Below are 15746 nucleotides of genomic sequence, written 5' to 3' on the forward strand. Positions count from 1 at the left end.
TGCAGAGGCATGAAACGTTTAAATTCAAATGCATTATGCCACCAGTGAGCAGCACTACTTCAGTGATAGTACATTTAAACAAAAAGTATCACTTACTTCTAAAGCTTCATATAGTGCCAAGTGAGGTAATTTCTGATATTTATCTTTACAGGCAGTGCTTTAAATGGGCCGGTACTACCGTCACTTTTTTATTTTGAGAGGGAGAGTACCGGCATATTTCAAGAAAAACGTAGTACTTTTAATTGGAGAGTACCGGCACTTCTCAGAAACAAGCAGGTACTCTATTACAGAGTACCTGCACTTCTATTTTTCCATTTAAAGCACTGTTTACAGGTATGTTTAGCATGGTTTTAATCGTAATTAAGTTCCACATATCGTGTCACACATAACACATGGAAATGGAGAATCACACATAAGCAATCTGAAACTTGCAAGGTATGATGTCATAACACTTTCTGGTTTTCAGTTCTGTCACTCATAGGCATTCGTCCGCTGTGCATTGGTCCATTTAAACTACACGTCCCGGCATGCCGACCGAACGTCTTTATCGCGGAAGTTTGGGCTCTTGCGCAATCCCATCACGCCTCGCTGAAACTACAAATCCCGGCGTGACGCAGCTGCTGATTACCCGTATGTCTCGGCTCTCGCGGTGTGTAATCGTGCCCTGCCCCTGCCCCTGTCTCGCGGCTCGCAGCTCCTTCGCTCGGTATATAAAGGTGGCGCGCGGGCTGAGCAGACGGCTGGCGGCGGCGGCCCCCCCACTGAAGCTTCCCCTTCCCCGCACAGAGGAGCGACCGCCGCTGGCTGGAGAAACCAAGGAGACAGCTTTGTAACCCTCCTCCTTACCCCTGGACCTCTTACCTACTACCCAGGGGGCTTTTATCTGATGGCGCTTTTTTAAAGAACTTTTTCCCGCTTTTATATCTTTTATTCCAGTGTTTTTAATTTATTATTTGGAAATGGCGAGCTCGGCAAACTCGAACCCCGTGGTAAGCAGGAGACGTAACTGTGGGAAAGATGGGGAATCCCAAGCTGCGTGGAAATGAAGGGGACCCCCCTCCCCCCACACATACAAGAGTATCCCTTGCACTTAGATTCCCTACTTAAAGGATCTAATCTTCTCGTCCTCTCTTCCCTCCCGGGAATCGGTAGAGGCACCGTAAAAGACCTCTCTGTTAAGTCACTTAACACAAGGACTTCGTATACTTGAAGGCCCCCTTCATGGAATTCTTGAGGAATCTGAGGTGTTGCCAAGATGCCCCCTCCCCTTATTCCGTGATGTTCAGTCTGCTGTGGTGTCAGTCACTCCCCAGTACATATGTAGTTCGCATAAATGTAGGTGCCCCCACCAGTTTATAATTCGTTACGGTGGGAGCAAGAAGTCAGCTACAGAAAGTCAACTACAAGCTTGTGTTTATAACTGCAAACCCTTAAGGACCTCTGTTACAGCAAGAGCGGTTACTATGTTCCTCTGAAGGTGTAGAATATTTATGTTGGACAGACGTAATCTTATGTGGTATTTCTCGAGGGGCAGAGGGTACACAGCTCCTGGTAGCCGATAGCTGGATAGATAAGGGTTCCCATAAGCGAACCCAGAAATCCTAGTGCGTTATAGCGCACAGATACCCTATAAAACACACGTCATACAAATGTTCCTAGTTTTCGCGCGAGGTTGCTTCTTAGTCTTGTTACGGGCTCTTGTGGTCGGATCCTGTGACTCAGCCTTCCAGGGGGAGGCGGCAGTGTGTGGGAAGACGTAACATTTAGTACTTAATTCACTTGCTAATACTACGTTTTTGAGGCGGGGGCTTAAAGTTGATGTTCAGAAGTCATGGTTGGTATTTTCAGGGCAGCGTAATCGGCTGTTTTTAGCCCTTCAGCCTTTCTCTGTGCGCCTTTATGATGTTCCCTTCCGAAGGAGCCATTTTAAGCCATGTACTTAGCGCGCCTGTGAACAAAAGCCGCCTGCATAGCGCCTTCCAAACCTTGCGGATCTGTACGAAACCCCGCCTAAAAACAATCCATCCGACCGTTTGCTACTAACGATGAAAATATATAAATTCCTAATTGGATCATACTCATTAAAGCGTATTTTACTTGTTCTCAATGTCGACAAATCTTCCAAAAAATAAAATAAAGCGAAATATCCTAAACACGATTGAATATTTTCCAATCCTCATCCAGTGGTAAAGACTGGTCCTCGGGGGCCGTGTGCTCCCCGGGGGCTCCCTGAGCCAGTGTCTGGGAGCTGCAATAGCAGCCAATATGGCCTCCTCCCTCGTTCTCCGCCTCTCTCCCTCTGTGCTGCTCCCCCCTCGGCTCCCTGTTTATATAGAGCCATTGCAGCTCTCTAATATAGACTCTGCAGGATGGGAAGGTGCTTTGCAGGCCCACGTCACCGCCTCTCCATTTATACAGCCGGGCCAAGGCTTTAAATAGGGAGACGGGTTTTAGCTGCCAGCAAGGGAGGTGCTGCTGCGGAGGGAGGGGAGAAAGAATGATCTGCGGCGCAGGGGAGGAAGCGAGGCTGGGGAATCGCTTATATATGGATTGCGTCAGGTTTACATGCTTACAAATAGGAGAAGGAAGAAAGGGCTCTAATTTTGGGCAGTTTTTGTGAGACGGGCGATCGGTGATGCGCTTAGAATAATTTATTTTCTGCGTATTCGATTTGTGTTGTTGCTAAGCTAGTGGGGTGTCCACTGGTCCGCGGTCTGATGGGAGAGCGGGGCCGTGAGACAAGCCCCTGCCGAGCGATGGAGACAAAGGCTTTAGGTTAATGCTTACGGGGCATGTTTACCACAAAGGCGGCTCGCGAAACGAGTAGCTTCACTAGCTCTCCCGAGAGTAGTTCTTTCTTCGACTGAACACAAATTGAGATGTAAAAATGGCGCCATTAAAACTTCTGCAGTTTCGTTATAATTGTGATTAAATTTGTGAATTTGCAAATATATTACTTACGGTTTGAATGGGGTAACGTACAGTTGTCGACTTTTTTTGTTTTTAGGAGTTAGCTTTAACAAAGCAGTTGATTTACTATTTTAAAATAACTACCATCTTGCACTTTATTTTATGCTTTACGTATGGTAATAAAAAAAAAATGAAATGTCTCATTTTAGCCCTGTGAAGGGGACATAGGTTATTTTGGTAATGAATGCCACTTTGTTGTGGTTTTGTGTTGAAAATGTCAGAGTAAAATCACACAATTCTCTCGACTAAAATCTTATAAAATTGTATTGTGACCCTCAATAGCTAGTTTATCAGTAGTATATCATTTCCCTCTGGTGTATTAATAGTTATAACGTCATCATTGGGTTTTGTTTACACCAGAAGGAGGAATGTCTTGGTGTAGAGACATAATGGGATCTGCGAAAAATGAGCAGTGGAATAAAATTACCTACTATCCCCTATCCGTATCTGTTTTATTAAGGCATGAACATGCAGGGAGGGGAGGACCAGAGAAAAGAGCATGGGGGAAAAGCTCCATAAATGCTTTGCTAGTTATTGTCCTGCCTCCTGTGTCCTATGGGTCCTAAGATTTTCCCACCAAGAGAATAGTAATTTTCTTCTTTAACCATGCAAGTCTGTGTACTTAGCCGCCAGGTGCCAATGGGATGTGTTCCATTTGGTATCAGTGGGATGTGTCCCAATTGGTACCAGTGGGATCTGAGAGATTGAGGTCCTGAAGAAAGCGGGTTACATTTTAAGCGCAAATAGGGTAAAACATGTCAACCAGTTAGTTAAATGTGAATGGTATGTAACTAGTCCCTAGTACATCACACCTTCTTTTAATGTTACCCCTATCTTAAAACAAATACTGAACAAGTAACATTGCTTATTGGTTTAATGGACCTGCTGTCAATTTGCAAATGTTAGTCATCTTTTTAAAGTATTAACCACAAAACTTGGAGCAACCGTTACATAAACACTTATTTTCATTCAAATCTCTTATTTAAAATCATGTTCTAGTAAACTGATTGCATGTCGAAGCACTGAATCAATGGGGTAAAGTGTCAGCAGGGGAGAGCAAAGCAATGTATCCCATTTTTTTGGTATTGCTTTTTAGTTTTGTTTTTTTTTAATCACTTTTTTTCAATAAAAATACTCAAAGCCCTGTTTTACCAATCCATATATATATATATAATCTCTCACAATATTTTGTTTGCCACGCCTGTTCTGGGATAGGGTGTTTGATTCCCAAAGGTGACTTGTTTTACCTGGTGAGTGACCTCGTCCAACCGCCCCCGACCTAAAAAAAAAAAAAAAAGCCATCTCTACTAGGTGAAAGGCAAAGGACATGCATATAGTGTGCTGTGCACAGTCGCCGCAGTCTCATGATGTTTGGTCTTTACATTGCTTTAACACTTATTACTTATTTTTTGTGGATACACTCACTACTGCAGTTGCTTAGAAGTCTGTCTCAAAGTTAAAGAATAAATCATGTGCGCTAGCAGTTGTAAAAGAAATGTATAGATGACTGGCATCCCTGTTTAACTACATTTGTTCCTTCTGTAGTTATAAATGCAGCAGTTTGCCCAAGAATTATGACATTTGTCGATTGTAAATATGAGTCATACTATATTCCTTTGCATAACTCTGGCTTTGTTAGCCTTCAGAGTATTGTTTTTTTCTCCTGTGGATGTTGAGGCCAAGTTGTGCTGATGTGGCTGCTGGATTGTCTTTGTTTTCTTGCATATGCACATGAGTATGGGAGTGTTAAGGGCAGGTCGTCTGCCAGGTAATTGAGCTGCGTCTAAGGTATCCACTGGATCCCATTTTTCTCCTTGCTGTGAATGTGGTCATGGTCCATTCAGCTGTCTGCAGGAAGAGAAACCATGAATGCATACAACCCGTGTGGACTCTAGTCCTCAGTTGGAAGGCTTCTGTTTGTTGCCCTTTATGGCCTATCTTTCAGGTCTTTCCCTTGTGAGAGCTCCTGATGATTTTTACAATGTTATGTCACACCGGGGTGGTAGAGAAGTTTCTAAATGGGGTCTGACCATGCTGTTGAATTCCTTCTCTCGTATTTGTTGAAGTTGAAATATTGGAGTAGTACCATTCCATCAACCTTTTTTGGGGATCTTGATGAGAGATCCCTCCTTCCAGTCTGACAGCAACATTTCTTCTTCTTCCTAGATCTTTTGAAACATGGGTTAGAGCAGGTCTACTGACGTTTCAATGTCTGCTTAAGCACCTTTGTCTTTAATAGGTGTTTCTGGCCAGCTGTGTCTTCCGGAGAGTGTCTCTTATGTCATAGAGGTCTTGCAAGTTCTCATGATTTGCATCTTCCTGGTCTTTTGTGGCAAGATCATCAATAAATCTGATTGTTTGCTCTCACTCGTCTCTTTCTTTTCTTCTTGGCTTTGTTGTGTTCACTCTAAGCTTTTGCTTTTTCTGCTCTTGTTTGGCTGTGTTGACTTCAGCTTTCTTTTCCTTTTTCTCTTGAATTTTGTGGCGAGTATTGGTGGAGATCCATTTATGAATGCTAGGTTTTTCTTGGGCCCATTACCTCCTGAGAGGGCAATGTCACTGTTTCCTCGATCTTCTCCCTTTGACTGTCTAACGGGCTCTGTTGTCCTCTAGTTCATTGGATCTTAACCTTTTGACTTCTGTGGACCCCCCACTTTAACATTACTGAAACCAGGGGATCCCCACTGAATCATAATTGCAATCCAGGGACCCACCCTCCCCCCACTGTCATTGCTGAAAGCTGGGGACCTAATCTGTTAATATTTAATTTTCTAAGCAATTGCGGACCCCAGGTTGGGAACCACTGCTCTAGTTCTTGCAAGACATGAAACTGTTTACTGAGTATACACTCTGTTTCTGTGCATCTTTCAGGAGGGTAATGTTACATCCCCATTGTTGATTTGTCGGTTCCATCCATTGTTTGCTTCAGCTTTAGCCTGGCCACAGTAATGTGATGGTCTGATGCCACACATCCACCTGTCTCATCACTCTCCCACCCTGCAGGGACATCCAGAACGTTTTGGCAATGCAGACAAGGTAATCTGATTCTCTGTTGGGTGGTTTGTGACGCCCACGTTGCCGTTTGTACTACCACACAAAATAATTCACAACAACCTATCACCTGACTGTTCAGTGTACAGAGATCTGCAAGCCCTTCACCATTCTCGTTCATGTCGCCAAGATCATTGTTGCCCGTGACTACTTCATACCCAGTGTTGTTGCTTTCACCCTTGGCATTAAGGTCCCACATCAGTATGGCGTGTCTTTCTCGAGGCATTTCTCCAGGATAAACTGATTTGTGTTATAAAGCTGTTCTTTTGCTGCCTCTTTGCTGTGGTTTGTGGGTGCATAGCATTAGATAACATTCATGTCAAAATGAATGTCTACACGTTCACTCGTCTCCTGCCAAGATTTACCCTTTAATGTATTTATGCAGGTTTTTGCTTTATGGCATTGTGTTGTCCCTTACAGTGATTTCCCCTTTGGAGCAAGAGTGCAGCCTTGTACTCTTTATGAATCTAGTTATGTAGAATATAATGTAACTATGCTATGGAAGTGTTTATGAATGGGCATATCCAAGATCATCATACATTATACTGCTGTTTTTTAAATGGAGTTTCATGGAGTGTAGGGGTATATTCAGGATTAAGAGGGATCAGCATGAATGTTAAGGGAAAGGTGGAGAGTACCCTGGGCAGTTTGTCCCATATTCTTAAGGTGGTATTGACTGGAATGCTCAGTTGCACTTGTGAGGTCTGTTTTTTGTTGTTGTTTTTTTAATTTTTATTTTGGTCAAGCCACACCATGTCCCAATACAAGTATGTACACAATAGCGTGACCCATACACTACTCTACCTCTATTCATAGCTGGATTGCTACATAGTTTAGATATAAATTTGGCAATGTTTCTGGGCGTATTGTTCTCCCCCTTATTTCCCTATACTTGTTCCAGTCCACTAGTATTGTAGTCCCTGAGTAATCTGTCCTGTCATGCACTTTTGGGCTAATTAATTTGTCAACAGCGTTCCTCTTCAGGCCTGGTAGTTTTGCATCCCACGTCTGGGCTAAGCATGATTTCATCCTACCTTTTCTGTTTCCACATGAAACAGAATGGTCTCACATTCAGCCCCCCTCCACGCCGTTCTGACATCAGTTTAAGTCTGGTTCATTTTCCTTCTAGCAAATGGATGTGTGTAGCATTTGGATTTCTATGGCAAGATCATTTAATTATTTGTGGACTTTTGAGGTCTCTCCTCTCAGACAGTACAAGCTGTCTGGTTAGAAAAGACCTATTGTGGGCTTACTAAGAATTTACAGTGGGTTTAGAGCCTGTCCACTTCTTACCATTGGTTTGCTTTATCATCACTTAATTGCTTGTTTCCAATTTGACGGCTTTCTTTGTCCATCTTGCTGAGTCTTGTTACTCCCTCCCATGGAGCATGGTGTCTTTGCCACCCTTTGGCTCCTTGTTGCTTTCTGTTTTTGTGCTCCTCTTTCGCACTCCATGTTGCTCTCCCTCATGTGCCCCATTTCCTCACCCTTGCCCACTCCCTGTTGTTCCCTCCACCTGCTCCTTTGTTGCTTTACACTCTCCCGGTTTTGCCCGTGCTCGTAACATTTTGGGCCTGTGAAGTGGCCATCAGGTATGCTTCTTGTTACCCAGTGCCCCCAGTTGTGCCACACACCACCTACCTTTTTTCTCTGTCTACAGACTACCTGCAATCCCCTGTGTACGACCTGCATGCAGATTGCCTATTTTCTCTCGGCTTGTTTTTCCACAATTTGCAGTAGACTTAAATCTCCACCCATGTTTATACCAGCTACCTCTCAGACGAAGTTTGGGAGCGAAAAGTGTGACCATGCTTGTCTGGAGGCATCTAGCACAGCTGTGTCTTAGGACCTGTAGTATTTGAGATTTAAATTTATTCCTCACCCGGGTTTTGAGCAGGGTGTCGCCAAACCTCTTGTTTTAGGAACTTCTGACTTAATTATCTGCCTTCCCAGTTTCAACCATTGAATTGCTGCCTACCATAATATGGGGGCCCTGGTTCAATCTCACCCTTCCCACTGGAAAATGGAATTTAGCCAGTACCAATATGCATGTTGCCATCCACACACCAAGTATAGGAGCAGTGAATCCATCTCATGAAAGTGAATTTTATTTATTGTGCAGGAAGGTAATGTAGAAATTGGTGCAGAGCCGCAAACTTAGACAAGGCTGTTATCCCTGCTACAGACAACGCCAGAGCCTTCAAATGCCTCTTCCTACCTCATTGTCACTGGTGGTGGGGAGGTGTCTGTGTGTGTGGGGGGGGAGGGAGGGACAGGGGGGGGACGGACGGGTGGACGACGGTGGTCTGATGTGTTAATTAATATGGCAGTCTACCACCCCAGAAAACAAAAGGCGACGGACACTCGCCAAACTACTGGCAGACTCCATCAGTGTTTTCCTTTTCAAGTTTGGGTTTATTGGGTTTTGCCAGTATTGTTGTAGGTTGATTAATTCCAGTGTTTATCGGTTAAGCACACAAATGCCAACCGCTTCAAGTTTTGTTTTAGTAATTTGCTAGTTATGGACCTTATTGCAGATGAACTATTAGTGATGGGTCTAGTGTCAACAGTATATTTGTAGTTTGATAAACTCCACTTTCCTGTAAGGTAGACAAACATTTCAATGGAGTCACCTGTTTTTTTTCTTTTAATAGGTTCTGTACATGTACTATTGTAATGACTCCTCGCTTGACCAACTCCTGGATCTTGATTTCGAAATTTTTCTTTTGTAATATTCATATTTGCCCTGGAGGCCTACTTTTCATTTGAGTACATCTGTGGCAGCCTCATTCACCTGTACTTTTAAACGCACCCAAAGCTATTTAGTTCTTGATTGTAATTTCTGAACAAACCCTAGGGGTTGGCACATTGTCTCTGACGTTTTGCAGTGGGAAGTCTGGCGAAGATCATTGTTTAGTAAGAGATTTGAGCAATCCAGCATTCACAAATAAATGTAGTAATTCATTTTACAAGCGCATACTTTGATAGGGCAGTTCCTGGTTTGACATGTACTCATACGCCATTTGACCAACACCTGTTAAAACATTTCTGCCCTTTTAGAGTAGATGTTGTAATGTTGTCACGTTTGACATCTGCATGTTGCGTTGAAGGAGAAAGTAAGGGCAGGGGACTCCAGGCTTTTGGTATCTTGTTTTGGTATGGTCTGCATCGTTTGGTACTGCAAAGAAATTCATCTGTGGTGGGTATGTTGTGCAGCATCTTCGTTGCTTGTTATGTCTATTCTTCTGTTGGGATTGTCGCAAGTCTTGTGTTGAGTGTGATCGTTATTTTAGCTTCAGAACGTATTCATACCAAATTCAAGCCAGTGCTGTTCATAGCCTTTCCATCAAGTGCTAACATGTTAAGATGCCCATTAAATCAATTTAATGTCCTAGATTTACATTTACAGTTACAATGGCAGCTCAGATCCTTTTCTTTCAACATCATCTCACTCGTTTGTCTCTGCAGCATACCCATAGATATGTCGGCCTCTCCTTTATAAAAACAAAACTTGGAAAATAGTGCATGGCATCTCATTCAATATAAAGATCAATCAAGTACTAGTGGTATTCCTACTAATAATATTAGTCCGGGCCATACTTCAGTGAGTGCAAAAAGTACTAGCACTACCGCTAGGTTACAGCTTATACTTAGTTTGTTTTACGGAAAATAGTCATTTAGGCTCCCCTATCCTTTCAGCAGTCTCTTCATACCCCCTTTATGGTCAGATCATTCACAGGAATATCTAGTCCTTCTGCATTAGGAAATGGAAGCATTAGAGTTGGTGGCTGAGCATCAGATTGTTTAAGGATGCTATTTCGAATACTTCCTAGTTCCAACGAATGACAGCTTTCTTTGACCTCAGTGTCTTTCTCTGCATAGTGAATTTCAAATATGCTGTCCCTTGCACTGGTTTTGTTGATGTGAAATCTCTTGGAGTGGTTAGTGGTTCTCCACTTACAGGATGCATATTTTTGATCCTGCTGGAACTACTCCTGTTTTCTAGTGGGCTCTACCCACAACCAATTTGTGGTCCCCACCCCCCAAAACCCCTCCCCCTCTCTTGTATGACATCACCACAAGTCTTCAGAGATGATGGCAGTTGGGAAGCCCATCTCAGAAAGTTGGGGATTACAGTTTTTTCCCCTCCTGAATGTCTGCCCCCTGAAGACTAGAACTCCAGAGATGATGCTGTTGCATCTGCAGTCAACATCATCTATGTTACGTGCCTTAGGCTTTTCTATCTGCCCTGCCAAATTTCACCTGAAGCCCTTTCAGTGCCTTCTGTTCAGAGAGGCGGTACTAAATACCTCCTTGGTCCAGGCCTCTCCAGCACATCAGAGTGCAAGATATTCATACACTGTTCTTTGTAGTCACGAAGGGGCCCAGATTCCAGTTCTGTGTGTCCTTCTCTTGCTAGGTCTGGTAGCTTCTTGCATTCTACTTGTCTGGCATGCCTGCTGGCATATGAGGCACTCCAGTGGTACCTTCACAGACAGTGGTTCCAAAACAGGGACAAGCTTGCGGTCTAAGTTGTAGTTCCACGAACACTGTGGTGCAGCTTGCCTGGTGAGGTGTGCAGGGCAGGCTTTTCAAAGGGATGTCTTTTCACTCATTTCTGACTTTGGCCACAATTGTGATGGAAGACTCCATCCTAGAGTGGGGGTTCTCATCTGGAGGTACTAGAGATCAGAAGCTTTCTATCTCTAAAGTAGAAGGGACTCCCTCCAAAATTGCCTGGCGCTCAAGGCATTTCTACTTTTCCTTTGTAGTCTGTCTGTCCAGATCTTGACAGACAGTATGACCACGATGTGATATATCAACACACAAGCGTGAGTAGGGTCCTGGATTCTCTGCCAAGAAGTCATGAGAAAATAGTTGTGGGTGCACAGCGAAGGATTGTGGCTGGTGGCGAATTATTTAGAGGGCTCACTGAACACTTGAGCAGACAATATGAGTTCATCTTGTAGACTAAGTGGCTACTCCACCCAGACGTCATGTACTGTCGAACTGTGGAGCATGTCCCATGTGAATTTCTTTGCTAAGCGTTTCAGTTCACATTACTCTAAGTTTTGTACTCTCCAGTGTCCAATGCAAGGAGCATTAGGAGATGTTTTAAGTTTGGAAATGTCCTCTCCATTATGTGTTTCCTCCCATACCCTTGATAACACAGATTCTGAGAAAAATCCGTCAGGTCCTGGCCCAAGTGATCCTATTGGCCCCGAATTGGCAAAGAAGGGTGTGGTACACAGACCTTCTTCACCATTCCCTGCGCATCACCCCCTTTTCCTTGGCTTGGCCCTTTCCCAGTTAGAAGGGCAAGTTTTCCATCAACTGCTCCTGAACCTACACCTTTATGCGTGAGGATTGAATGGGACCACTTGACAGAATTTCAGCTGCCTGATGGTGTAGTAGGTGTGATCATATTTGCATATTCATCCACCAAATCTGTTTACTCTGGTAGATGGTACAAGTTTGTAGCTTGGTGTGTAGGTCACCAGATTGACCCCTTGAAAGCACGGCTGTCTGACATTGTCATTTTCGCACTTTCATTGTCATGTGCTGTAGGTGGGGGGAAGGGGTATCTGGAGACTGTCTACCTTCCCAGGTCTCCCAGGTCAAAATGCCTTCCAGAGCACCTCATTGCTCTACGGCTCTTGAAATGTCTGTCAAATATTTCCTCCCACTCCAGTTGCTGTGCTACAGTGGAATTTAAATTTGGTTCTGACTTTGAGTAGACCTCTGATTGACTCTTCAGTTATGTATTACGCTTATTAATGACTAAAGCTGTTTTTCTTGTGCTAGGCGTGTCAGTGAGTTGCAAGCACCCGCGTTCACCACTTTCTTCTTTGACAAGTTAGTCTGCAGAGCCAGAGCTGTTTTCTTATCCTAAAAGGGTGTGGTGCTCCTCCAGCTGGAAAAATCCACTACACTGCCATCTTTCTATCACCAACCTAACCCTACCAAGGAGAAGGGAAAGTTACATAGGCTGATCTTTTATGAAAAAAAAAAAAGTGAGGTTTTTACATTGGACTCCTGCAAGGGCGACTAGCCTCTTGTAGGTAACCGGAGACGGGAAAGCAGTACAGATAAGGACTTTCTCCAGATGGATCAGTTATGTTGGGGGGGAGGGGGAGAATTTGGCTTATTATACTACAACCAAATTCTCCACGTTTGCATTGGCCAGTTGGGGTCCTGTAGTTGACAACTGCAAAGCACTCTTGCTGGGATTTAGAGGTGAGGAGGGATGTGCATTTCACCCAGTTTGTTATAAACGACTTTTTGGCATAATCATCTAAGGCCCTCCAACCCTTAGGTGGGTGTTCTCGGGAATCTGAGGTGAGAAATCTGCAGGTAGGAGAAACTATCTGAAGAAAAAGTTGCTCACCTGTGGTAACAGTATTTTATGTGGATTCTCTGGTTGAACTGTATATCTTCAGTCTCCTTCTCCTTGTGCACCCTCGTCGGCAGCTAACGTAGGTACAGTGCTAGGGGCACTATGTGTAGTTGGTAACGTCAATTTGGTGTCACACAAAGCTGGAGTTTTAACTCCTTTTTGGCTTAATTTTTCCAGGTAAAACTCTGCATCACATCTGACAAGAAAGGGGTAGGGTAATTTCTCTGCCAAGGGTGTATCCCAGCTAATCATGTAAAACAGTAAAATAAAAAGAAATGTTGCATTGAATGCCATATTTGTCAACTAATCAGCAAAGGTTTTTGTGGCAGAAGAACCAGAACCATGAAATACACCTTGCATAACCATAGAAGAATTTGCTGTCCATTGGACTAGCAGCTGTGAGTTCAAGACTTAATCCACAGCAGCAGACTTGACTTCTATCTTAGAGGGCGATTGCCTGAATTCATATTTGAGTAATTCTTGTAGTACATGTTGTATTTTCCACACCAACCCTTATATGTGCACTTCAAATCCTACATGTGCACCTTCTGTGCATAACCATCTATTTTTTGTGATCCTATAATGCAGGATTACAGTTGTTGTCTCTTTTAATATATATGTGTACACCTGCTTAATACTATCAGTGCTTAGTTATTTTGTAACTTTTTTTGTTTATCCTTGAAAGCCTAAACTGTACAGATCTGTAATCGAAGATGTCATCAATGATGTTCGAGAACTTTTTCTGGATGAAGGAGTGGATGAACAAGTCCTTATGGAACTCAAAACGGTAAGCCCTATGACCTGGAAAGGTTTGATTTCTCCCCTGCCCCCCTTTTCCCCACCCCTCTAAAAAAAAAAAAAAAAAAAAAAAAAAAAAAAAAACTCTGTAACACGTCCGCTTTGCTAAATGAAACTGTAAAAGTTTTTTTTTTTCTTTTTCTTGATTTGTATGTGGTTACCAACTCTAGTGGCCGTTAAGTAATTACTACCATGTTATGCTTTTACACGTAACTCAAAGCCAGTCAGAAATAGGGAGCAAAGGTTCTAATTCTTGCTTGTTTATTTCAGTATTTTTTGGATAAATTAGTCCATCAATCAGTGGTTAATCTGGGGAAAATAGAAAGCACTTTGACGTGGGCTTTAATCCTGGTAAATAGAGGCTATATTAGTCAGTGTGGTGCCATACCAGCTTACCTGATTTTGAGTAAGTTAACCGAGGTAGAGTTCACGTTCTAGAGTAGAACTGAACTTGACGTTGACCTAGTTTCTTGACTAACTAGAGGACTCGTGTTGAATATTTAAATTAATGTGCTTGCTAGGTCTAGTAAAAATATCCCTTTATTGATGGGTGACGCCCTTTTTGAACAAATGTTTTAAAATCTGTGAAAATGGAAACTCACCCTAACCTCTCGCTTGCCGAGCAATTGTTTGTTATACTCTTCAATTAATTTTCTACTGTAACTTATTTGCTACAACTTCGAGAAGTTTCCCTTTTTTAAGTTTGATTTCTATAAATGTGTAGGCCCATTTACAAAGCTTTCTCCACTCCCCTCATTTCACACTTGCCTGTCCTGTAGTGATAGTAGAGACTGAGAGCGCACATAATTTGAGGTGCGTTCTTCTGTCACACTTTAGTTCACAATAGTAAGCTGCTGACACTTACACTGCTGTAGAGGATAGCGTTCCTAGTTGTAGTATGCAGAGGCAGAAATAGAAGCAAGAGATTCCACTCACACTCCAGTGTAAGTTATTTAGTTGAAGTTTATTAGTTGGATCCACGACAGACATCGACACCCTTACAGGTCCAGAGCCAACCTCCAACTGCCTTCACACTAGGCTTCAGAACCCGAAGGACTCCGATGTCACATGGAATTTAGAATTCATAAATACTAAAGCAGAAAACGATAAGGAGCCATACAGGGAATGCGTGTAACATTGAACAAGTCCCACCACACTAATAAGTACACAGTTAAGCAATAAATACAAAGTAGTCACATATTACATCCTCTTCCCCCTTCACAACAATAACATAGTAAAGAAATTTAAAAAAAACACAAAAAATTATTCCAAAACAAAATCGTTAAATTTGGAAGGCATCGTAGTCATTCGTTTACTTCGTGTACTTTCCAAACCTGAAGAGCTAAGAACATCCCTGCTGCAATTATCGTGGATCATTTGAGGGAACACTTCACTCTCACCAGAGACATTTGGAGCATTAGCTTGTGATCTGTCTTCACTACTTGACTTGGTCAAATTTGTATATGGAACCTCCTGAAACAAAGCATGACTAGAGATGTCTACCTCCCTATTAACATATACCTCATTGAAAATGTCAGCCTGTCTGTCAGAAATAGGAATGACACTGTTTCTGTTCCACCACCCTCTGCCATCCAATAGAACCGAAGCCTTAGTTACTTTCAGAATTTTGACAGGAAGAGTATTTTGATTCTCCTTTAGAAACTCTCTGAGGTTTAATTAACACCCAATCATGAACATTTAACTCAATTTCCTTAACCTTGTTCCTGGAATCATCATTCTCCTTTTGCTTAAGTTGTTTCCTTAATACTTGGTTTCTCAAATTATTCAAAGTTCTATCCGATTTGCCCAATTTGTTAGTTAAGGAGTCGGTCAACCATGCTGGCACAAGTTTAGACCTAGACTCCCTCCCTCTAAGAGCAAAAGGGGAACGGGAGTGAAGAGTATTGGAGTAAGCCCAAACCTTCTCTTTGAGAAAATCATGAACATTGTAATTATTGGCTAAAGCTGTTTGGATGCCTTATTTTAAAATTCTATTGGCCCTTTCTACTAGGCCATTAGAAGCTGGACTATAAAGGGCTACCTGTAAGTGATGAACATTGAATTTCTCCATGAAACTTCTCATTTTCTTTAAAGTGAAATGTACCCCATTATCGGTGACAATTACTGACAGAGCTCCCTCCAGCATAAACAAATTTGACAAGAATTGTATTGCAGGGTCAGTATCAGTATTTTCAACAAAGGCAAAATAAATCCACTTTGAGAAGTAGTCAATTACAACAATTAGATATCTCATATCTCTTGACCACATGTTGAAAGGTCCAGAAAAATCCATGGCAATTTTTTCCCATGGTTTACATGGTAAAGGAACACTGTATAAAGGTTTGACACTGCTTTTCCAGTGTTTATCTGACACTTCACACGTTGGGCATTTATCAATAAAGTCTGCCACTTGTTTATCAATGTTGGGCCACCAATATTTTTCTTTTAAAGTCTTACAAGTGGCAGAAACACCCAGGTGACTCTCATGGGCAATTTTAATCAATTTCGATCTCAATACATTAGGTGGAAC

At 42.6% G+C, this 15746-nt stretch overlaps 1 protein-coding gene across 5 annotated transcripts in view; it reads left to right on the forward strand.

Annotated features, from left to right (window-relative positions):
- Positions 1–680: 680 nt before the first annotated feature.
- Positions 681–15746, forward strand: part of GTF2A1 (general transcription factor IIA subunit 1) — a 167957-nt gene continuing 152891 nt past the window's right edge. For 2 of the 5 annotated variants that reach the window (XM_069208358.1, XM_069208359.1), the window contains exons 1-2: positions 709–989; positions 13104–13205. In XM_069208358.1, coding sequence (XP_069064459.1) covers positions 960–989; positions 13104–13205 — 132 coding nt within the window. In that variant the 5' untranslated portion in view covers positions 709–959. Of the gene's footprint in view, positions 990–2474; positions 2560–9094; positions 9225–13103; positions 13206–15746 lie in introns of those variants that run through there. The other 3 variants (XM_069208361.1, XM_069208362.1, XM_069208360.1) reach the window with 3 other exon arrangements.

This window comes from Pleurodeles waltl, chromosome 9, assembly GCF_031143425.1.
Source record: "Pleurodeles waltl isolate 20211129_DDA chromosome 9, aPleWal1.hap1.20221129, whole genome shotgun sequence".
NCBI classification, from domain to species: Eukaryota; Metazoa; Chordata; class Amphibia; order Caudata; family Salamandridae; genus Pleurodeles; species Pleurodeles waltl.